The sequence below is a fragment of the Doryrhamphus excisus genome, linkage group LG1 (assembly GCF_037039965.1).
Source record: "Doryrhamphus excisus strain RoL-2023G ecotype Guam linkage group LG1, RoL_Dexc_Guam_v1.1, whole genome shotgun sequence".
NCBI classification, from domain to species: domain Eukaryota; kingdom Metazoa; phylum Chordata; class Actinopteri; order Syngnathiformes; family Syngnathidae; genus Doryrhamphus; species Doryrhamphus excisus.
The window spans coordinates 9095777-9116078 of record NC_136357.1 but is presented as its reverse complement, the minus strand read 5'-3'; the positions used below and the strand labels follow the sequence as shown (position 1 = coordinate 9116078).

Here is a 20302-nt window from a genome sequence, read left to right as displayed (position 1 = left end):
CCTGAAATACAGGCCTCACGTTACCCTTGATGTTCCCATCCATAGCTCATCATTACTGTCCCTCATTTAATTATCCCACCATTGAGGACGCAGACCAGATGACTCCATATTATCAAGCCTTGGGATTCATTTAGCACTAATCAAATCACTGCTGTATGACATAATGCATTGTGTGTGTGTATGTGTACAAACGCCTAATTGCATTGTGACAACGCCTATGATAATATATCATGTTCAAATCTTAACACCCATGCATCCTATTTTGTTGGCTCTGCTTGTACGACTATTGTTATGCTTCTTGATGTATACAGATAGAAGTGGACTGCGCTTGTTTGGGGGAGGGTAGGCACCATGACATCATGCTGAGATAATTGATTACTGTCCTACAACAATAGCAGAAGGGTGGTATGGCAGATTGCAATGTGTGTGTTTACACGATGTACTTCACATATTTATATCTCTTCTGTTTGTTGTAGATGAAAAGTGTGCCCATCAAAGCTATTTGTGTTTTGTCCAGCCTCTTCATCTTTCCCTCTTGTCCCTGCTCCAGCTTTTCCATTATAGTAATGAAATATGGTCATTTCACAGTTCATCATTTGCTCAAAGCTGATGTGTGAAAGTGGAACGGTCATGCTTGAGTGATGCTGGTAGCTGGTATTGCTGATATCAGCTAACTAAAGCTGTAAAGTTGCTGCAGGGGGGACCAACACTTTTTTCTTAATTTCTCTGTCAACTCTGTGTTCATATTGCCTTGTGTCTTTAAAATAAAAATAAAAAAAAACACACAATGCAAGAAACCGTAGAATAATCCACTTGCTCATTGAACTGTACAATATGGGTACAATGGAACCTGAAAGGTCAAACAAAGCAAAGCAATTTTTCCCTCACAGGAAATATTGGAAATACAATGAAACCGTCCTGGGTCAAACTGTAATTAAAACCTGTATTAAATGTACAGGAAACATATTAGTAGGCCTGTCACGATAACAAAATTTGCTGGTTGATAATTGTGCTATTAATTACCGACCGATATCCAATAATTTGTACTTGTGTCACGTAATCATTGTGTCATGTCAGATTTGAGCCACTAGATGGTAATCAAGTGTAGTGTTTCTCTGCGACACGCCATATTAGCTGCAAACCGCAGAGCATCAACACATGCATAAATGCATAAAGTATGGTCTGCATTAGATTGCAGTGAGGCTGGAGTATATCATTAAATTGCTCGCACTCTTGACACTGCAACCTTTTTAAAAACTACTGATGAGCTGCACGTTCCCCAGCTATAATTTACTGAGACTGAGTATTTTTGGTCATTTGTTCTTGCAGCCGCAGGAACCACTGAAGAGTGAATATTGTGAATTGTTTGTGTTACGAGCTTGTGCTTGCAGAAGTGCCCCCAGCCCTCATATCGATGCATGCAGTAGGCTCCCCGCGGTGTGAGACTGCATCGAAAGGCCAGTCGACTGTGATCCAGGTCAAGCAGGTCAAGAAGTTTGCCTTTGAATGAGTTAGTTAGGCCACAGTCAATGAGAGGGATGTGTGTATCTGGGCAGATGCTCTCTAAAGTCTGTCAGTATTTCCCAGAGCTCTTGCGCTCTGCTTGCATCCTGTTGTTTATATTTAGGGCTCCCCGTCTTACTTCTGGCTTCCCCTGCAGGCACATTGCAATGAACCAAAAATGTTCAAAAAGGGCAATTTAATTATGTAGAGCTTAAATCTGTCTGTACTTTCACATACCAACAGAAATTCAATTCAACAGAGTTTTCGGATGTTAGATGTTTGTGTCAGCTAACACTCCTGAACTGCTGAACACCAAAGGGTGAAATGTGGGCAAAACATGCACCCCTACTGTGTGGCCTGTGCTGTTACTTTTCTGACAAACAATGAAAAACACGGCGAAAATTCTAAGCACAAAGTATTGAGGGACGCTACTTTGTGCTTAGAAGAAGCAACTTCTTGCCGGACTAACTACGTTATGTCACGTCATTATCAGGTACTCTGGTTAACAAGTACATTGTATGCAGTAACTTTTAAAGATCCTTGTTAAGTTAGATATTGGCCACAGCAAAGCCCATGTATAACATTTATCTGATGGCCCGATCGCCTGCAAGCTGCCATGGAAATAAAGCTTTCAGGGAGCATAGCAATGAGCATGGCTCATCGTGTCGTTTCGGTGTAATTAATGCATGTTTAATTTTTTTTTGTCCAATCAGTGGCTGTGTCACACTCACAAGGTGCCACCTGTCATTTGTGCCAGAGTGCACATTTTGAGGAGGGGCAGCAGGGCAGCACGGGAGGTGGGGAGTGGCAGAGGCACCAGGCGGCCTGATTGGCTTGCCATCTGTCTCTGGGAGCGAGCAGATGTCTATGTCGAAAGACAAATCTCTGCTTCCTTCCATCTTTACTGTCAGTGCCTTCCTGGTGTGCACGCGCCTGTTGTTGTGTACACGGTACATATACGTATGGTTGTGTGTCTATTGCGTGTGTGCTCTTTTGACATTTCACACTCCGATTGATGCAGGTCCCATCGGGGCTGATTGTCTGCCATATTGAGTGAACAGGTTCTTGTCATAATGAAGAGGTGTCTTGTTAGGGGTGAAAACAAGACATCTGTCTACCACTTTGCATGACCACTGTCTTTGAATATATTTCATACATTGTTTTTTTTTATCATTAAACATCTTATTTTTTAAGCTACATTTTCTGCCAGGACTACTGTATATTGCACTTATGTAGCTTGCTGTGTCATCAACATATGCTCCCTCATAATATTGCGTTTTTTCAGAACATAATAAAGGATTGCTCTTTTGTGGTTAACTAGATAGATAGATAGATAGACTCCCTTTATTGTCATTGCACAAAAACACAGTAGTGAAATTGCCAACGAAATGTATATAGCCTATTATTAGATTAAAAAAATATTGCAAGACAAGTTATACTGTATGTATGTAGTATTCTGCTCACGAGGCATCAATGTTGTTATGTTGTTAAATTACATTACCTTTCACTGTGCATGCAGACTAGGTGCTGAGGCAACCTATGGCTGATTTTGGCTTCTTCCTTCTTCCCCACTGCGGAATTTTGGAAGTTTAGAATAAGTACATTTGAGAAGCTAGTTAATTTGTATAGCTTTCTATGCTAGAGGCAGCCGTCTGGTATATGTCCATGCAGTGCTCTTGTCAGCGGCGCAATGTAAAAAAGAAAAAACAAATGAAGAATAATAGGAGTCTAAAAGTGACTTTTGGGGGTGTAATTCCATGTCTACATGGCTCTAATAATGTTAAAACTCATATTTACAAAGTCATAAATGGGGATGTTGGCCCGATTGCACATAAGCAGGGTAGTTCCACAACAAAACAAAAGCTGTGTTGTGTTATTGACATTTGAATAACGTACCAGCCAAAGAAATATGTGTGTTGGTACAGACTGAAGAGAATCTCTCACCAGTGTGACCTTGGTTGTCACAGCAACAGCTGCAATACAAATTTGAGAACAAAAATACTATTTTGATGCTTGATATTTTTCCATGCATTTATTTTATAAGTGAAAGAAGTTTATTGTATTTGCATGCAAGAATAAGGTACATAAGTAAAATAATTTCATCTTGCATATAGTCGAAATAGTGGTGGTCCAGTTTAATCAAGAATTTGACTGAAAGGTGAAATTAATTATAAGAGAAAAGGATTCGGCAAGAAACAACGAAAACTGAACGGCCGTTGATTGTTTGGCCTTGATCTGGATTTGTGGCTAGACACATGGCTGTTACATTACTGACATGTATTTTTACAAATGATCCTTCTAGTAGTGCACAATTATTAATGACGCACAGCAGGAAGAAGAGGACTGGTGACAGGGTGGAAAGGAAAGTGTTTCTTGTAGTTTCTCTCATTTGCCACTTGATGGAGATGAAGACCTTTGAAGCAGTTCTCCATATTTTGTCTTCATATGGACACAGTACAATGGCTATTGGATGTTGGGTTTTAACACCCTATTTATTTACAGGCAGTAAAGTGTGCCTGGCATTTTACTCACATGGTCTGAGCCACTTGTTCTCAGGGAAATACCTGCTGTTAGAAGCGGGTGAGGGAGCAGGACGGCCTGCACCGTGGCTGCATCTTCCCAGCATGTTATAAATGGCAGCTCCACAGGAAGTAGGTCATATTCACATACACATAGACATACAGAGGCTAATGGTGTCTTTTTGGTGTCTCTGTTAATGTAGATGAGGGTTAATTATACAGTAGGTCAAATTCTTCTGGCAATGTAAGCTTTTGCTTCTGTTTTTTTAGATTATTGTCAGTCAGATCTGTTCACATGCAGACTTTTGACTTTTCATGTCACTTTTTCATTAATTCTGTTATTCATCAGTGCAATAGAACACCCACAGGCAGTAAGTGCATTTCTATTAAGGGTCACATTTTTGCATGTGTTTGCATGATGTGATGATTTATATGTTTTTTAAATTGAATTTATAAAGATACGTGATGAAATATGTTTACATTACCTTGCACATTAATACATTTGCTTTACACACATTAGACAAAGATTGGCTGTAGTGTATTGGCCTTAGTTACACCATATTGTCATAGTGTTATTTAATGTTTTATTTGAATTTCAAAGACGTAAAGCTCAGATGTTTTTGCTGTAGTTCAGTAGTAAGGAACAGTGTATTAATATACATGACCAATTTGCCACTTTAATAGATTGTGCAAATGTAACTCATAGGCATGTGCATTGTGCATGGCTCAGTGTGCTGTGAATGCTGGTTGCCCGTGGCAACGGTTGCCGGGATACCACTCTGGAGTGACTTCATAGCATCGGACGTGCGTTTGTGTGTGTGCCTCTTCCTTTGCCTCTGAATTGTGCATTTAGATAGCGGGAAATGTATTTTGTAGCATTTGTACATCTCTACCGTGCAGTGGTGTGGTGGGTAGAAGCCCCTTTTAATTCTACTAACGTATTAAATGAAGAAGATGAGTCTATTATGCAGATGCACTTTCATCAAAGAAGGGTGAATGCTGCTCAAATGAGTTTTTTAATGCTGTTTTTTTTTCCAGCTAAAGACCTAAAGAGACAAAGGATGTTTCCTTAGATGATGAAAGTTATGGAAATGAGTGTGATTAAATATTCTTTCTCTTTCCATCTCTGTCATTGCCACTCTCTCGCCCACTCTTGCTCAGCCCATCCTCTAGCTCACATTTCGCTCGTCCATCTGTCTCTCTCCCTCTAATTCTCTGTGTCTCTGCACTCGTGAGATAAGATGTTCCTCCCTCTGAGCAGCGACGGCGGTGGCGGTGAGGTGTGAGGGAGGAGGAGAGGGGCTTTCCCTCTCTTTTTTTTAAACTACCTCCAGGCTAGTGAGTGCACCCACACATAGCAAATATGGTCTTCATATATTTTGTGTCTGTGTGTGTGCATCAATATGCATGTACAGCATGATTCTTTGAACTGCTGTTTAATGAACTTTAGATTGCATGTCACACATGCAGTCGTCCCCCCTGGCAACAGTCGTCTCCAGCTACCTCAAACACGATCCCTCTGGCTGCAGGAATGGGCTAATGTAGTTTCAATATACAGTGGAACCTCTCAGATTGAAACAACCTTGATTAGTTTGTATTTCAGAACAGTTTTTTGTACAACAAACAATGGAGTTGGAAATAATCTAAGTAGAATATGTGGCATCGGAAAACATTTTTTGGACTGTGCGGATATTGTTTTCAGTAAAACTTTGCAAATCTTAACCGTCATTGGTGTATAATATATCTGCTGCATAATTAATCTTGCAGTCGTTTGCATTCAAATATCACATCGTGTTTGTTTTGTATGTCTTTATTGTATCTGTATTTACATTCATTGAAAACAACCACCTTCCTTCAGTTTCTTGTTCATTTTAATGCCTGGTACAACTAAATACACATTTTCACGTTTCTTGTTAATCACCAAAATCACCTAAGTTACATCAATCAACGACAGCAAAAAAAGTGAAAGTCTTATGAGCTACTTTTGTGGACATTATTATATTTGTTCATACAAATGTACCTTTAGAGAAAGTAAAGAAACAAGGGTGGTAGAGATCCAGTATTGACTATTATTTTGATCATTTTTTGTTTGTTAAAACCTCATCACCGATAACAACAGCATCACGCTGCGGGAAAAATTGGTTTATTTACTATGGAATTCTTATTTTTGCAATTTTCAAGTTCAAGTTTGGGTTCTTTCCAGGATTCTTTTGCAAGATAGTTTGAGTTTAAACACGGGCGGTTGTTTAAAATTTATATGTATTGTTTCACTTGAGGAAAATGAGGTGCGTCCTCGGGACGCAGGGATAATAAGTTAATTGCATCAAGGACGCGGGACGTGTACCTAGAAACATCATGAAATAAATATGTTTGGTTTCCACAATGTACAACTTTTAAGTTCACCATTTTGATCATTTCCCTTCATTTTTTATTTTGATAACCTCTTAAAATCTTGTTCAGGTGGAGGTCCAAGCCTTGACTCATGAGAATGTGTTTTTCAGATATTACTCATTATCACTGTTTGAGCAATACCTGGATTAAACCCTCTTCCATCTTACCTCCAGTCCCAGTCAGGATTTCTATGTATTTAATGCGGATAATTGATTTAAAAAGTCATTAACACCCGTCATGGTGTATTACTTTTATCTCACAGATACATGTCCCATGTATCCACCCGTAATTAGTGGAATTAGATTGCTCCTCTGCCTGTCTGAATGGCCTAATGTGGAGTGGAAAGCTGCAAAAAGGAGAGACAAATGTGAATTATGATCACGGCCGATGAAACATGGATGTTTGTGCGAAATGTGCAAACCAACATGTTCCAGACAATGTGCTATTCCATCAGACGGCCCGGTGTATTGACTCTGATTGTTAACAGGCACACACCAGTCAATGGCTGTTGTTTTGTGCAGAGCGGGAGTCCCAGCAAATGAGAGTCCACAGCAGTTCTCTCTCGAGTGGCATTGATTTAGCTGTAATGCTCTGACAGGGTCGCACATTGACTTATGGGTCCCCAAGCCAGATGCTCGGGCGCGCACTGCGAATAACGATTAATATGGCTTCTCTCTTTTCTCTTCCTGACTCTGTGTCTTTCTCCTTTCCATGCCAACCTGTTCTTATTGAATTCACATAGGCTGTTGGGCTGTTGGACTAGGTATCATCCTTATTGATGCAGTCTGTTACACTTCTAATGCAGATAATATTCCCTGGACAGTCCACAAAAGCAAACATAACAGAGTAAATCCTGGACCAAATTAATCGGTAGATTTTAAAGGCAGCAGGTTGAATCACTGGGTTTTTAAAAGCAGAAAAAAGCCTCTAATCCTGCCTTCCTCCCTGTGATGTAGTTTAATTGATAAATCAGTACAAGCACTCCCCGTGTTTCCCTGTGAAAGCACAGTGTTTTCAGTGGTTGCTAATTACCACAGCTCATTGGCTGTCTGCTTACAGTCTAATTGCAGCTCTCTGCAGAAACAGCCTGAGAAAATCACACATTTGTCGAGGCATTTGTGTGCAAATATTGTTCCCCCCCCCCCCCCAACATTTGCTCTGGCTGCAGGCACAAGCCAGATCACACACCAAGAAGTCAAAATTTAGTGGCAACACATGAGATAGGAATAGCAAGACATTATGATGCATCACCACACGCTATCCAAGGTGTGTTAGCTCACATGTGCATGATGAGAAAAGTCACAAGGGATTCATTTTAAGGTCCAGCCGGAGCAGCAAGAACCATAAGAAGAGGAGGAGGAAGGGGTAAGGTGATGGCTGATGGGGGATGGGGAGGCACGGGGGTTGGGTTTAATGGGCAGTGTATTGCAATAAATTGCAGTATGCATTGCACTGTGCAGTATTACCCTGTTAGTATAATGTTATCACCTCCTCCATCCCATCCACCCATTCCTATTTTCATGTGTAGCTATGTACAGATTTAATGGAGACTTATAAGAAGGGTTGGGGGCAGGGACAAGGTGTCTGTTGTCTGCCTATGTTTAGCTCATACTTTTGGGGGTTAACATTCACTGCCACCGGTAATGCGCTATGGCGATATATTTGGCCATATGTCACTGAGACTTGCCAAACTCGGTAACAAAGAAACAGAAATGAATAAATGAATGTAAATAAATGTCTCCATGCTTGAAATATATATATATTATATATATATAGTGTTGGTGCCATAAACATCATCCTTCCCAATCAGACGCCAAGCTAAACTTGCCATATTTACTCAGCTTCACCATGAGCTGTGAACATTGAAAGTACAGAAATGATAATAAAAAAAGCTAGGTAGACTACGGGAGGAAATGGCATAAACGTCCAGTCATTCTCTGTGTATATTTAGGAAAGGCCTCCTACTGCCGTCAGAGGTTAGCGAAATAATGAGATTCGAGGGCTTCCCTTTTGAGACCTCTGCTCCACTTATCCAATTTTATCCATTATTTGCGCATGTGTGAAGGAGAGAATGAGGGGTTGATGTATCGTGTGTTTGTGTGTCTGTTCGTGTTCATGTCCCTGCATGCTTGTGTTTGTGTCAGAGAGAGAGAGAGTGTAGCGCATGCTATGATACAGTCATATGGTCCAGTGGCGATGCTCAGTACAAAGTGATACCTTTTTTGATGTGAAGTCAACCAAGGAATATTCTCCTTTGGGAGATCCCCATTTGAACAGGCTTTTTAAATAAAACAACATGACTGTAAAGCACGTGCAGAGATGTCCATTTGTTGATATTAAGCACAAAGCTGAAAGATAATGTTTATCAGATAGGGCGCCACAATGTGCACATTAAGTAATTTTTCAAATTGTTGTTTAAAACAAAACAAAACTGCCCTTTTTTTATTTTACCCATCATTCACAATCCTTATGTGAAACATGAACACATATTTCTTTCCCTTTTCTGTGCATTATAACACCAGAAAACTAGTTAAACTATGATTATCATTGATTTCATTCTTTTGATTACATTTATGCCATACAGTATTACCCAATGAACCACATGGTACCACTACCTGTGGTACCTCGTGGTCCTCATGCGCCGAGGACCATGATGGTACCATCATGCAATAGGCAAGACAAATGTGCTTGGTATTCACATGTTGCCAGTTAGAGTATTTAGACAATGATGGCTGTGTATATCCAGTGCATAGTACATTGCTATTCAAGCAGTCCACTTACTCCTGTACGTTTAGTTATCATAAAGAATTATATACTGTGTCTTTGTAACTACTGTACTGTTATATACTTTTGTGCCCAGATCAGGCAGTAATGTGCTGTCTTGTCCAAAAATATAACAATGTGGCTTTAACAGTAAAGTCCACTGTGGTTAATTCAGTATATTTAATCATTCTCTTCACCTTTTTGGGTCAACACAGAGAAACTTGGCTGAAAATAAGTGAGCAAGACAGTGAGAAAGTGGGCGCCTTTGTGGTATGTGGTGGTTTTAAAGCCTCCCTTGTTGCAAATGCCACAGAATAGGAGGACGACACTTATTTATTTCCAATTTTACATTCTCACTTTGCACTTGTAGCTAAACTGAGATGGTTGCCTCGGCAACAATCACCTGCAATCTGGGAGCAGAGGTGACTATTTGTCCACTTAAATGGCAATGCATTAGCACACTTGCACACGCAAAGATGCTTATCTGTCACCATGTTGTGTAAATATATATAATCTTCAAACCTACTACACACAAAGCAGTCCTTGTGATGACCTGCCATGTTTAATGATCATCTACAACTGGAGCCATGTGAGAATGGCTATATGTGAAAAGGAGGGACAAGGTTTGTGTGTTTCAAAGAGTGACTCATGCTCTTGTCTATTAAGAGAATGGAAGCTGATCAGGTTGCTAGGCGATTAAGAGCCACTATTGTCCTGAGGGACAATGCTAGCCCCGAGAGTGCCCTCTGTGTATTTTTTTTCCCAATCACTTTCACATGCTTGATGATTTTTTTCCTCCCTTTATCACCACCTCACCCCATCTCACCGCCAAAAACGCACACACACACCTCCCTCCCATGTTAGGGGCGGGCAGTGAACAGGAGGACTGCAATGGAAACATTATGGGATGCAAGGAGTGCAGAGAAGCAAAGCTCGAACATTTTTTTAATGCAGTCATTTGCCACTTTGAAGGGAACAAATGTACTGGAGGCACTGAGATGGAGTGAGAGAGAAAGAGAGAGAGAGAGAAAGAGAGAGAGAGAGCTTGTTGAAATCACTGCTGTGTAAGGGGAAATCTCACAACAACTGACAGGTTGGTGGGAGGAGAAGCACTAGGAGTTTGGCACTGCCCTCTCTCCTCCCGCTCGCAAATGCATGTGTGGCTTTGTGTGTGTGTGTGACAGTGCCACACACACACACACACACACACCAAACCACGCAGTGTTCTGTGTGTGCGGGTAGGGAGCTCCGCTGTAGGAGAGGGAGATGCTTGCTCTAAGGATGAGACAGCGTTTCTAACAGGATCTATTTGCGGACCGGGATAATACCGCCGACACAGCCGAGGGAAGCAACCCCACCGGAACCAAGCCAATTCGTCATGGAGGGGCTGCTATCGCCAATGAGGACGCGGGTAGGTTACCATGGGGATTGCTGAGTGTCTAAAACTACTGCTTCTCATCCAGGGAACCATTACCAAAATGTCACACAGGGAGAAGGGATGCTGAGCTGCTGAAATGAATTGGTCCGTGATGCTGGAACTCAAGCCGAGAACTTTCGGTCCAAGTTGCTGCCTTATGCTGTTTTATATTATGTGAAGGAACGATGCAAGCTGTGAGTTTGTGCGTGTGCGTCCATGCACCCATTGACAAGTGTTGGCTTTGAAAGAATGACTCAGTGTGTGTGAGATTGGTGCCTTTCTCCTTTCAGTACAAGTCCCTGGCCTTTTGGTTTGGGCCAGAGGAGCAGAGAAAGAGGTGCAAGCAGTGCAATTGACTGTTGTTCTTGTTACATATGAGTCTTTGTATTATGTAGTTTGGCCATAAAAAGTACCCTGCATCCAGACCTGCTCTGTTCCAGGCAGAAAAGGCAAATAAAATGACGAAATGGTATATTTGTGTATTGAAAGTTTGTCAGAATACAGTTGATTACTTGTGTGCATGCCATGTTACTGCATGGGATGCCCAGTGTGATTGTGTGGATTTTAATGCACCCTGTCTCTCTCCTAGATGAGGTTTGGGATGAATATCTTTTTATTCCAGCTGGGATTTTATGTTGCATATATATTATAGTGTGAATTTATATGTGTGAGAGGTGAAGCGCTATAACTGCAGAAATACGATGGTCTGTATTACTATATCTAAAGGCATGATTGCATTTTCACAAATGTGTGTGTGTGTGTGTGTGTGTGTGAGTTAGTGGTCTGCACGGTTAAAGTAAGGCTAACAACCACAGCATACACTACAATGCAGCTGTATAACAACGTTATGCAGAATTCAATTGTTTTCTATTTTAATTCTTAGCTTCCTTTACCCTGCCAGCAGATGATTTTGCAGTCTGACAACCCCCCACCCCATCCCCCTACCAGAGTGTATCACCACTGGTGCTGATCGACACAACCAAAAATAAATTCTGAATGGAACCTGGTCTTCCAGCTGCACATGTGACAGGTTGCATACACCAATGCTACTTAAAACCAACTAATGGCACCCTGCTGAGGCCACGTAGACAACCTGATGCCGTTGTTATACGCGGGTACTCTACCCTCTCCTTTCTCACCTTCAAATCTTCCCCTCCTTCCCTGCACAGTGTGAAACAAACTTCCTTTCTCGCTCCATTTCACTAACTCAAATAACTCCAATACCCCTTGTAGTCTCTTTGGCACTTTATATAAGCGCACTATCTGGTAATTGCAGATCAGCCTCAGTGATTTGCCAAAGGAGGGACGTTTATTGGCTTTTTGGAGATAGTGTCAACTTCAAAGAAATGGCAGAGGGTCAAGTCTTGCTGCTATATCGATGCTGTCTGCCACGCTGACCACATTTGCCCAAAAGCTATGCTAATAACTGCAACGGTAACATCAGTGATTACGTGACCTTTTTTTCCCTTCAGTTTATCTTCATAAACCACATTTAGCTTCTGATGCCCTGCAGGAAAGATTTGTGTGTATCAGTGTGGGAATCAAAATCACTTTATTTGAAAGAATCACAGTGTGTCGTACCAGAAAGCCATTGCTTAATGTGTTAAAATAGTAGATATAAGCTGTAATCAATAGGGTTGTTGCCGTAACTACAACAATAATGGTCTATAAAATTACACAGATTTTTTTTCTTGCTTTTGCCTTCACTTTTAATCACCAGAAATATTGAACAAAACCAAACTCCCTTTTTATAAAATTGTCTATTCTAAAAAAAAACATAGTTATTTTTACTATGACTGATTCCTTCTTGTGAGAAATGTTCTGGAAAAACTAATGAAGAAACGCAAAAGCAAGTGATGGAGGCCATAATACAATATTGCTGTTCTACAAATACAGTCATCTTCTTACCTTATTCCTAGAAGATGTCTGTTACTCTCAGTTGAGTAGACAAACCACCAGACACTATATAAGGAAATACTGCAACAACTAATCAAACCCCAACATTTGTTTCAGGTCATTTGGAGCATTGAGGTTTTTACCTTAAGGAGCCACAAAAAATGACTTCAGTCTAAAGATAAATCATAAGGAAAAGCACAAACCTACAAGAAGCGGCACCTTCCATAATCATCTGCCTTCTAAAATGGGAAATTTTGTGCTGTGTAGGCTTTAGTAGATGTACTCCTCCTCTCTGTATCGCTCTTCTGTGCTGTTCTTTTATTACGAGTGACAGTAATGGGCAGTGAAGCAGGGGAAATAGAAATAAAAAAGGAATGCGTTGCAATGCCACTGAGTTGTTTTGAACAAAAAGACAGCAGAGAAAGCCTTGACCTGAAGTGTTTATAAATGTTGCTTACACATGTTTCTTATTGTTGCATTGTTATTTCCTTGTTCATATCTGCTGACCGTTGCATGCTTTCCTTGGAGGCGCTAAGTGGCAGTTTAGAGATTTCCAGAGGTCACGGCCCACAAGTGCAAGCGGTGACAATGACGTCCGTAACCACTATAACTGAAATAGCTCCAAACTCAAAGACTGCATACACTTCATCTGTAGGCTTTGCTTGATTTATGTGTCTAATTGTTGGATTAGGCATTGCAGTATAATGTTATACATTATGGAGGGGGCTGTGAAGGGTGAATGGCTGCACCTTACTTTGCTGACGTGCCTGGATGGAAAAGCAAGGTTGTGGAGGATGTTTTACTAGTAGCTATAATTATACAATACTATGTCCTAGCTAAATGTATCCAGCTGGCTGGTCTGAGCGTAAAGGACTGATGTTCAAATAATGTACAGGAAATCACCCACACACTAGTACTTATAATGTATGCATATAGGTCAGTAGAGTAGAACAAGGACATCCGTAATTGAATCTTTGCTCTCTAATAAATGTGCCATACTCTGAAGTGCATTAGTGTTGCTCGTGTGCAGTAACAACGCTTCTCCCCTCTTGTGTGTCCGTGAATCAATATGGAGTAGTTATCAAGAGCTTAACCCTGTAAATGTGTTATCAGTCTAATCAGTGTCTCCTGTGTACTCCATCACTTTCCAACTGCTGTCATTTGTACGCTCACTTGCCTCTCCTTCCGCCACGGTGACCAACACACGTGCTGCCCACCTGCTGTGACAGATGGGTCCATTACAGGATGTTTGCATTTTCAGACATACTGCACACTCAACACTATGTTTAGAAATGGTCAGTTTTGACAGGAAATATCTCTTTATTTTCAGTGGTTTCTAAGAACCTCTGGCATATTTTGACCAAATGTTATGAAACACAAATTTGCATGTTTACAGTTTCACACCAATACAAACATCAGACGCATAACAATGTTGTAAATGTACTAAGGCTTTGTCCACACAAATATGAATAAAAAAACACACATATTTTTATATGTGTTTTGGCCTTCCATCCACACGTAAGAATAGGTGTTTGGACCCAACAGCTGGTGGGACAATTTTGACACGCATTTTATTTTGGAAGAATGGCGTGGCAATGATCAGCAAGAATCATGATTGCGTTTGACTGAACAATTGACCAAGCACACACAGAATTATTTCAGCAATGGTAGCGTCAGCTGATGGAGTTCTAGCTTGACCGATAAAATGAACAACATTTCACAGAGCATGAAGGAGCATAATAGCCCTTAAAGGGGGAACTGCACTTTTTTTGGGAATTTTACCCATCATTCACAATCCTTATGTGAAACATTAACACATTTATTTCCCTTTTCTGTGCATTCTAGCACAAGAAAACAAGTTTATATGAGCTAGCTAACAATGACCATCATGGGAAATATCTAATTTGACGCTCAACCCTCACAAAGAAACTAAATTTTGAAAATATCTGTCATTACAGTCAGACTTACCTTTTTTTAAAATAAAATAAATAAATGACACATATTGCCATGGCAAATTGTGGAATAATGCAAAGGCAAAATACAGTATTGGTCCCTGCATCCCTTCAGGCAGACGGCTGTCAGGGGGACTAAATTCAGAATTGGGACAGAGAGCAGTCCAAGTCATCCAAAAGGGAAGTGACCAGAACCACAACCCTGCAGCAACGCCTTGCTGCTTGGATGAAAATAATTAAGAAGTATAGGCACGGTAAGTGTGGTTTGAATTTGCGGGACAAGGTGGGAGTGCCTTTGGCTACTCAAATACATATTCAACACACATCAGGTTGGCGTGAAGTGTTCAAGGGCCAAAGTAAATAACAGAGGGAGATAGTCTGGTGTTTGGAACCACAAGGGACAACAACACTGTCCCAAGTTCACTGTCAAGGACAGATATGCAAGAACTTTAGCTTTTGTTTTAAAGATTGTAACCCATTTTGTATTTTAGATTCAGGTTGTTTCCTACATGTGCTAGAATAAGGACGACTTACGTATGTATCTGCTGTAAATAAATGTTCAAATTGTTGAAATGATTGGTGCATAATGCTGCCCTTGAGTTGTAAACAATTGCTAGTCAGTGAATAATCACTTGTAAATATTATTGAGCAATGTAAGGACATGTTTACAATGCAATGTTTCTGGATTCTGCTTACCATCATGGCGGCCAAAACCATACAGGGCGCATAATGGAAATGAATGCAGAATTGACAGTCTTTTTCATTTTTAATAAAACAAAGAACCTTTGTTAATATACACTGCTATCCAAGCTGGACACTGACTACTCTCAAGTAGATCCATATTAGTATGTCCCTCAAAATATATACTCTACATAAAAAATGGTTCAGGATAATGAAGGATGTCCTCACTCTGGTGAGGTACTGTATACGTATGTGCAAGAATCTCATGTCAGATGCTTAATGACTAAATGTGTCTGGATCAGTGGGGATGCCATGAATCTCTATTTGAAGTGCTCCCTCTCCGCTGCACATTTTCATGCTTGCCGCGTGAAGGGCATAGCCGCCGTGCATCCGCTATCCCGGCAAGTGTTGTGCTCGCAATTCCTGCTGTGTCAAGCATGTCAAATGTGCTTTTGTCCCCTTGAAGAGGCCCGTGTGATGGGATCAATCAGAGCGCAATCGAGCAACCAAGGAAGGAAACCAGTGATTCACTTAATGTTAGAAGTTGTCATGGAAACACCGAGTACAGATTTTCGACTTCATTGCTCACCATCACGTTGAAGGCTTTCCTAGAAAAGCCATTGAAAGATGAGAGGGAAAATGTCATTTCTGTAAATACCCACAAAGAGACCAAGGAAGTAGCATAATAAAAATGTTCTCATCAATTGATGCTTAGCATAATAGGGATAATTTGATTCTAGTATACATTACTGTATGCTGTCAGTTTTGTCAAATGTTTATGCCATAGCAACAACCGATGAAACATTTTGCCTTTCCAATATCTCAGTGACAATTACGCTCTCTATTACTAGGATTTAGGCAAGAACACACACACATACATACTCAAACAACCACAGTTTGATAAACGAGCGGAGGATTAGTAATATCACCCCAACCATGAACGGTGACCTCTACATTGAAAGGATATCATATATCACCCTATCCAAAGATTTACATATATCAACATCAGAAATAAGCGCTTCGACCCCTTCATATATTTTCTTTTCGTTTCATCATACAACCCCCACCTGATTCTCTCCCATTTACAAGCACGCCGTCACTTCTACTTCTACCCAATTTGTCTTCTCTCCCAGGATTTAAAGCAGGCCACAGCCGTTGGCCAGTCTGCTCAAGATTGATTGGCCAACCATGGAGTGGACTGGTGTCAACGCTGTCCTGGGGGGGGCTGAAAGGAAGGAAACCAAGGACTGAGGGGAGTGGGAGGGGGGATGTGGATGTTTTGTGAAACTTAATTTGGAAGTCCATCCATAACAACTGGATACAACATGTAATACTCCCAGTTGGTCTCCGGTTGAATGCGCTGTCTTCCAGTCCTCTGGCTTATTCACAATTTTAGTCACAGCCTGAAGGTGTTGCAAAGGGAAATCACTCAGGTTCAATCCATGTCCCTCCTCTTTGGCCTTGGGTCTCCTTTGAGGGTAATTGGCAATCTAGCAAGTACAACAAGTTTGCTGGGCCCGGGTCCATTTTGGTTGATCCCTTTGGCCACCACATGTGTTATGTTGGATACAAGCTTTGTTCACTTTTTACAAGACACCAGAGGACTGGAAACAGCTGTGGAAAGGATGCTAGCCATTCCAAACAATGAAACAGGAAGAGAAGTAATGAGCACATTTAGGGGGGGGAAAGTTATGTTCCAACGTTTTACTGTAAGGATGACCTCCAATTTGTTCACATTTCCATATTGTTAAAATAAAATAATGGAAAGCGAATATGCAGTACACACATGTGTATGTTATGATTGCAACACTCAAGGAGAGAAAGATGTCAGTCCCCCCAATGCTCAATGCCTCACACATACATGTATGATGTTCAATTTGCATGCATAATAACATGCTACATGCACAGCTGGTTAGAGCAAAATTCTGCCACCAGACAGATTTTCAGTGTCGCCTGCTGAGGCTTGCAGTTTAGGAGCTGCTGGAAAAAAATTGATGGATAAATAGGGAGTCAGGAATAGCAGAATGATGAAGGTACCAAGATGAAAGGGGGATAAAGCTGCTCAAAATTGTACTCGGGATGGAGAATATTTTAGAGGTTCTGTGGGAAGCAGGAGTGCATGACACCAAAAACAGCGTCATAGTGTCTGACAAAGACATGTATTCTAGCAACTGTGTGTTTAATTTTTAATCATTCCATGCTCACAGAAGTATATACCATATTGTACCATACCATACAAACTTAAACATTAAATTATTGTTAAGTTAATTTTATTCATTCATTCATTTTCTACCGCTTTTTCCTCATGAGGGGGTCGCGGGGGTGCTGGAGTCTATCCCAGCTGTCTTTGGGCGAGAGGCGGGGTACACCCTGGACTGGTCGCCAGCCAATCAAAGGGCACATATAGACAAACAACCATTCATACTCATGGACGATGATGTCAATTAACCTAGCATGTTTTTTTTGGAATGTAGGACGAAACCGCAGTATCCGGAAAAAATCCATGCATGCACGGGGAGAACATGCAAACTCCACGCAGAGATGGCCGAGGATGGAATTGAACCCTGGTCTCCTAGCTGTGAGGTCTGCGCGCTAACCACTCGACCGCCGTGCCGTCCAAGTTAATTTTAGTATAGTTAATATATGTCTCATGCTGTACGAAAGTGGGTTTTAAAATGTTTTAAAAGTGGCCACGTGAAGAGGGAGATTGTTCCACATTGTAAGCAGCAATGGAAACTGACCTGTCCACTTTTAGCTTTCGCTTGGGTTTTGGTACCTTTTAAGAGCAGCTGATGCTGATACCTGAGGGACTATAGCAGGGCGAAGGAGTTGGAGCATCTCTTGAAAAATACTGTCAAATGTTGTTAGGTCGAACAAGACCAGCATTATGGGATCACCAAGATCAGTTGAGATCAGTTTTTAATGGTTTTGTTTGTTAGCGATCTGGCATGAACAGTGTCCTCAGATTTTGGCAGCAACGGGTGAAGCAGGAGCAGTTGGTCCAGAACCCTTCATCCAAGCCGGCCACTGGTACAATTCAGCCAAATTGACCCATGGAGGGCCAAGATCACGTAATCCACGCCCCTTCCAGGTAGCGATGGAAGAACGTGCTAGGATGACTTTTAGCTTCACCAGCTGGCTGCAGGGTAGTGATGAAACCCTCCATCCATCTGCTCATCCTCATTATGGTCATAGGGGTATGCTGGAGCCTTGTGATGAAACCCTTTGTTGAGTGCAGTAAGTTAAAACCAAAAACTTTAAATCGGAGTGACAGCAGTAGATCCTATTTTACTTGGCCTCTCAAGTGTATGTAGATATTTAGCTACCAAGGCCGCATATTGGTTGCCAGGTGTCTTATTATCACACTTCTCCCATTGTACACAGTACAGCAAATTAAACCTGAATAAATCATTGCACTTGATAGATTGATGCTCACCATACTCCAGGGAATATTTGCATCACCATAAGTGTCTCACTGACCCCCAATGCCCTGCTTGTTAAAGCAATTAAATACGACGTGCGTCAGCTTTATATATCTCTCTCTGCCATCTCACCCCCATCCCGTGTGTGAATATGTGCATGCATGTACTCCAGGGTATTTCATTCTGAGCAGATGTGCACATCTGCCGTTGCAGTAAAAGCCATTAATATGTGTCTGGAGGTGTTTGTACGGATGTGTCTGTTTTCTGACGGCAGCTGTGGTTTTTGGCCTGTAGTGTTTTTTCTGGAGAGTGGTGACTTTACGTTGTTCTTTTTTAGTTTTGGTATTCCTGTGCTGACAATTGTAACACAGGCAAGCTCTCAATCACAGAAAATATTTTTTGAAGCTGGGATAGGCTCCAGCATACCCGCGACCATCGTAAGGATAAGCAGTAGAAAATGAATGAAGGAATGAACACAGATGATAACCTACCAAAGCATTATAATGTTGACACCCACATCATACACATGTCTGAATTTTTCACTAAGTTTCCTATAGGCACGGTGTTTGAGTGGTTAGCGCTCAGGCCACACAGCTAGGAGACCCGGGTTTGATTCCCCCTCGGTCATCTCTGTGTGGACTTTGCATGTTCTCCCTGCGCATGCGTGGGATTTCTCCAGGTACTCCAGTTTCCTCCCACATTCCAAAAACATGCTAGGTTAATTGGCGACTCCAAATTGTCCTTAGGTATGAATGTGAGTGTGAATGGTTGTTTGTCTGTATGTGCTCTGTGATTGGCTGGCGACCAGTCAAGGGTGTAACCCGCCTCTCGCCCGAAGACAGCTGGGATAGGCTCCAGCACGCCCACGACCCTCGTGAGGAGAAGCCTATAGACTATAGTTTTCAAATAAAAATTAACGAAAATCATTCACGGAACCAAAATTGGTTTTGAGTTTTGTTTTTGGCCGCATCCGTCCTCAATGTTTTTCGTGAAATTTTCCCTTAAAATCAAAGCACCAAGGATAAAACATGAACTCAGGCCTCTCTGAGAGTGTCTACAGAATTGAGCGTTATTAATCTTCAAATGAGGTTTTCTGAATAATGTTTTGTTCTTTGCATCATCTTAACACGCAAGCATACGACCTCACTATCCGAGTTCATTGTGACCTTTAATGGCTACCTAACCTGAATTGTAGTACCGATAGAAAGGTATTATTTGTTTTTAGTTTCCTTGTAGTATGGGCTTGTCCATGGTTGTCCTTTGTACTTTTAGCCTAGACTCACACGCTCTGGCCACCAGAGGGCGCTCTGCGATGGGCTGCCACTTGCCAAGGCTTCTCTAACGGCTTATGTTTCAAGTTGTTTGTGCTTGGATTCATTCCTTATATCCTCCAAGAACCGGCTAAAGATTCCCGACTGCCAGGTGCAACCAGCCTCCACGCCTTGTCCTCTCTATGTATGGACTCAATTAGAGGAGCTCTTCAGCTCTAGTGAGCAGAGGCCTGCTGTCCTGGTGCTGTGTGACAGTGGTGCCGACTGGCTGTTTGGCCCCAATAAACGCAGACATTTAGTGGGCCACTCTGCAGCTCCGCCCATCCGTCATTATAGGTTCTTTGGTGAAGCATGTGAAAGGGACCAGGTGGGGAAGCAGGAGAGTGTATGTGTATTATTAATGGCCTCATGTTGATCCTAATCCTGTCTCAGGCAGAGACAACAATGATAAAGCAGCCAAAGACTGGAGACGGCAAGTAAGACGGAA

The 20302-nt window shown here is 41.5% G+C and overlaps 1 protein-coding gene across 2 annotated transcripts in view; it reads left to right on the top strand.

Annotated features, from left to right (window-relative positions):
• The window catches only part of frmd4a (FERM domain containing 4A), an 84145-nt gene that overhangs the window by 3075 nt on the left and 60768 nt on the right, over window positions 1-20302 (top strand). Inside the window, exon 1 of one of the 2 annotated variants that reach the window (XM_078789595.1) lies at window positions 10272-10587. The exons of the other annotated variant lie outside the window; for it this stretch is intronic. Coding sequence (XP_078645721.1) covers window positions 10555-10587 — 33 coding nt within the window. The 5' untranslated portion in view covers window positions 10272-10554. Of the gene's footprint in view, window positions 1-10271; window positions 10588-20302 lie in introns of those variants that run through there. 2 annotated transcript variants of the gene reach the window in all.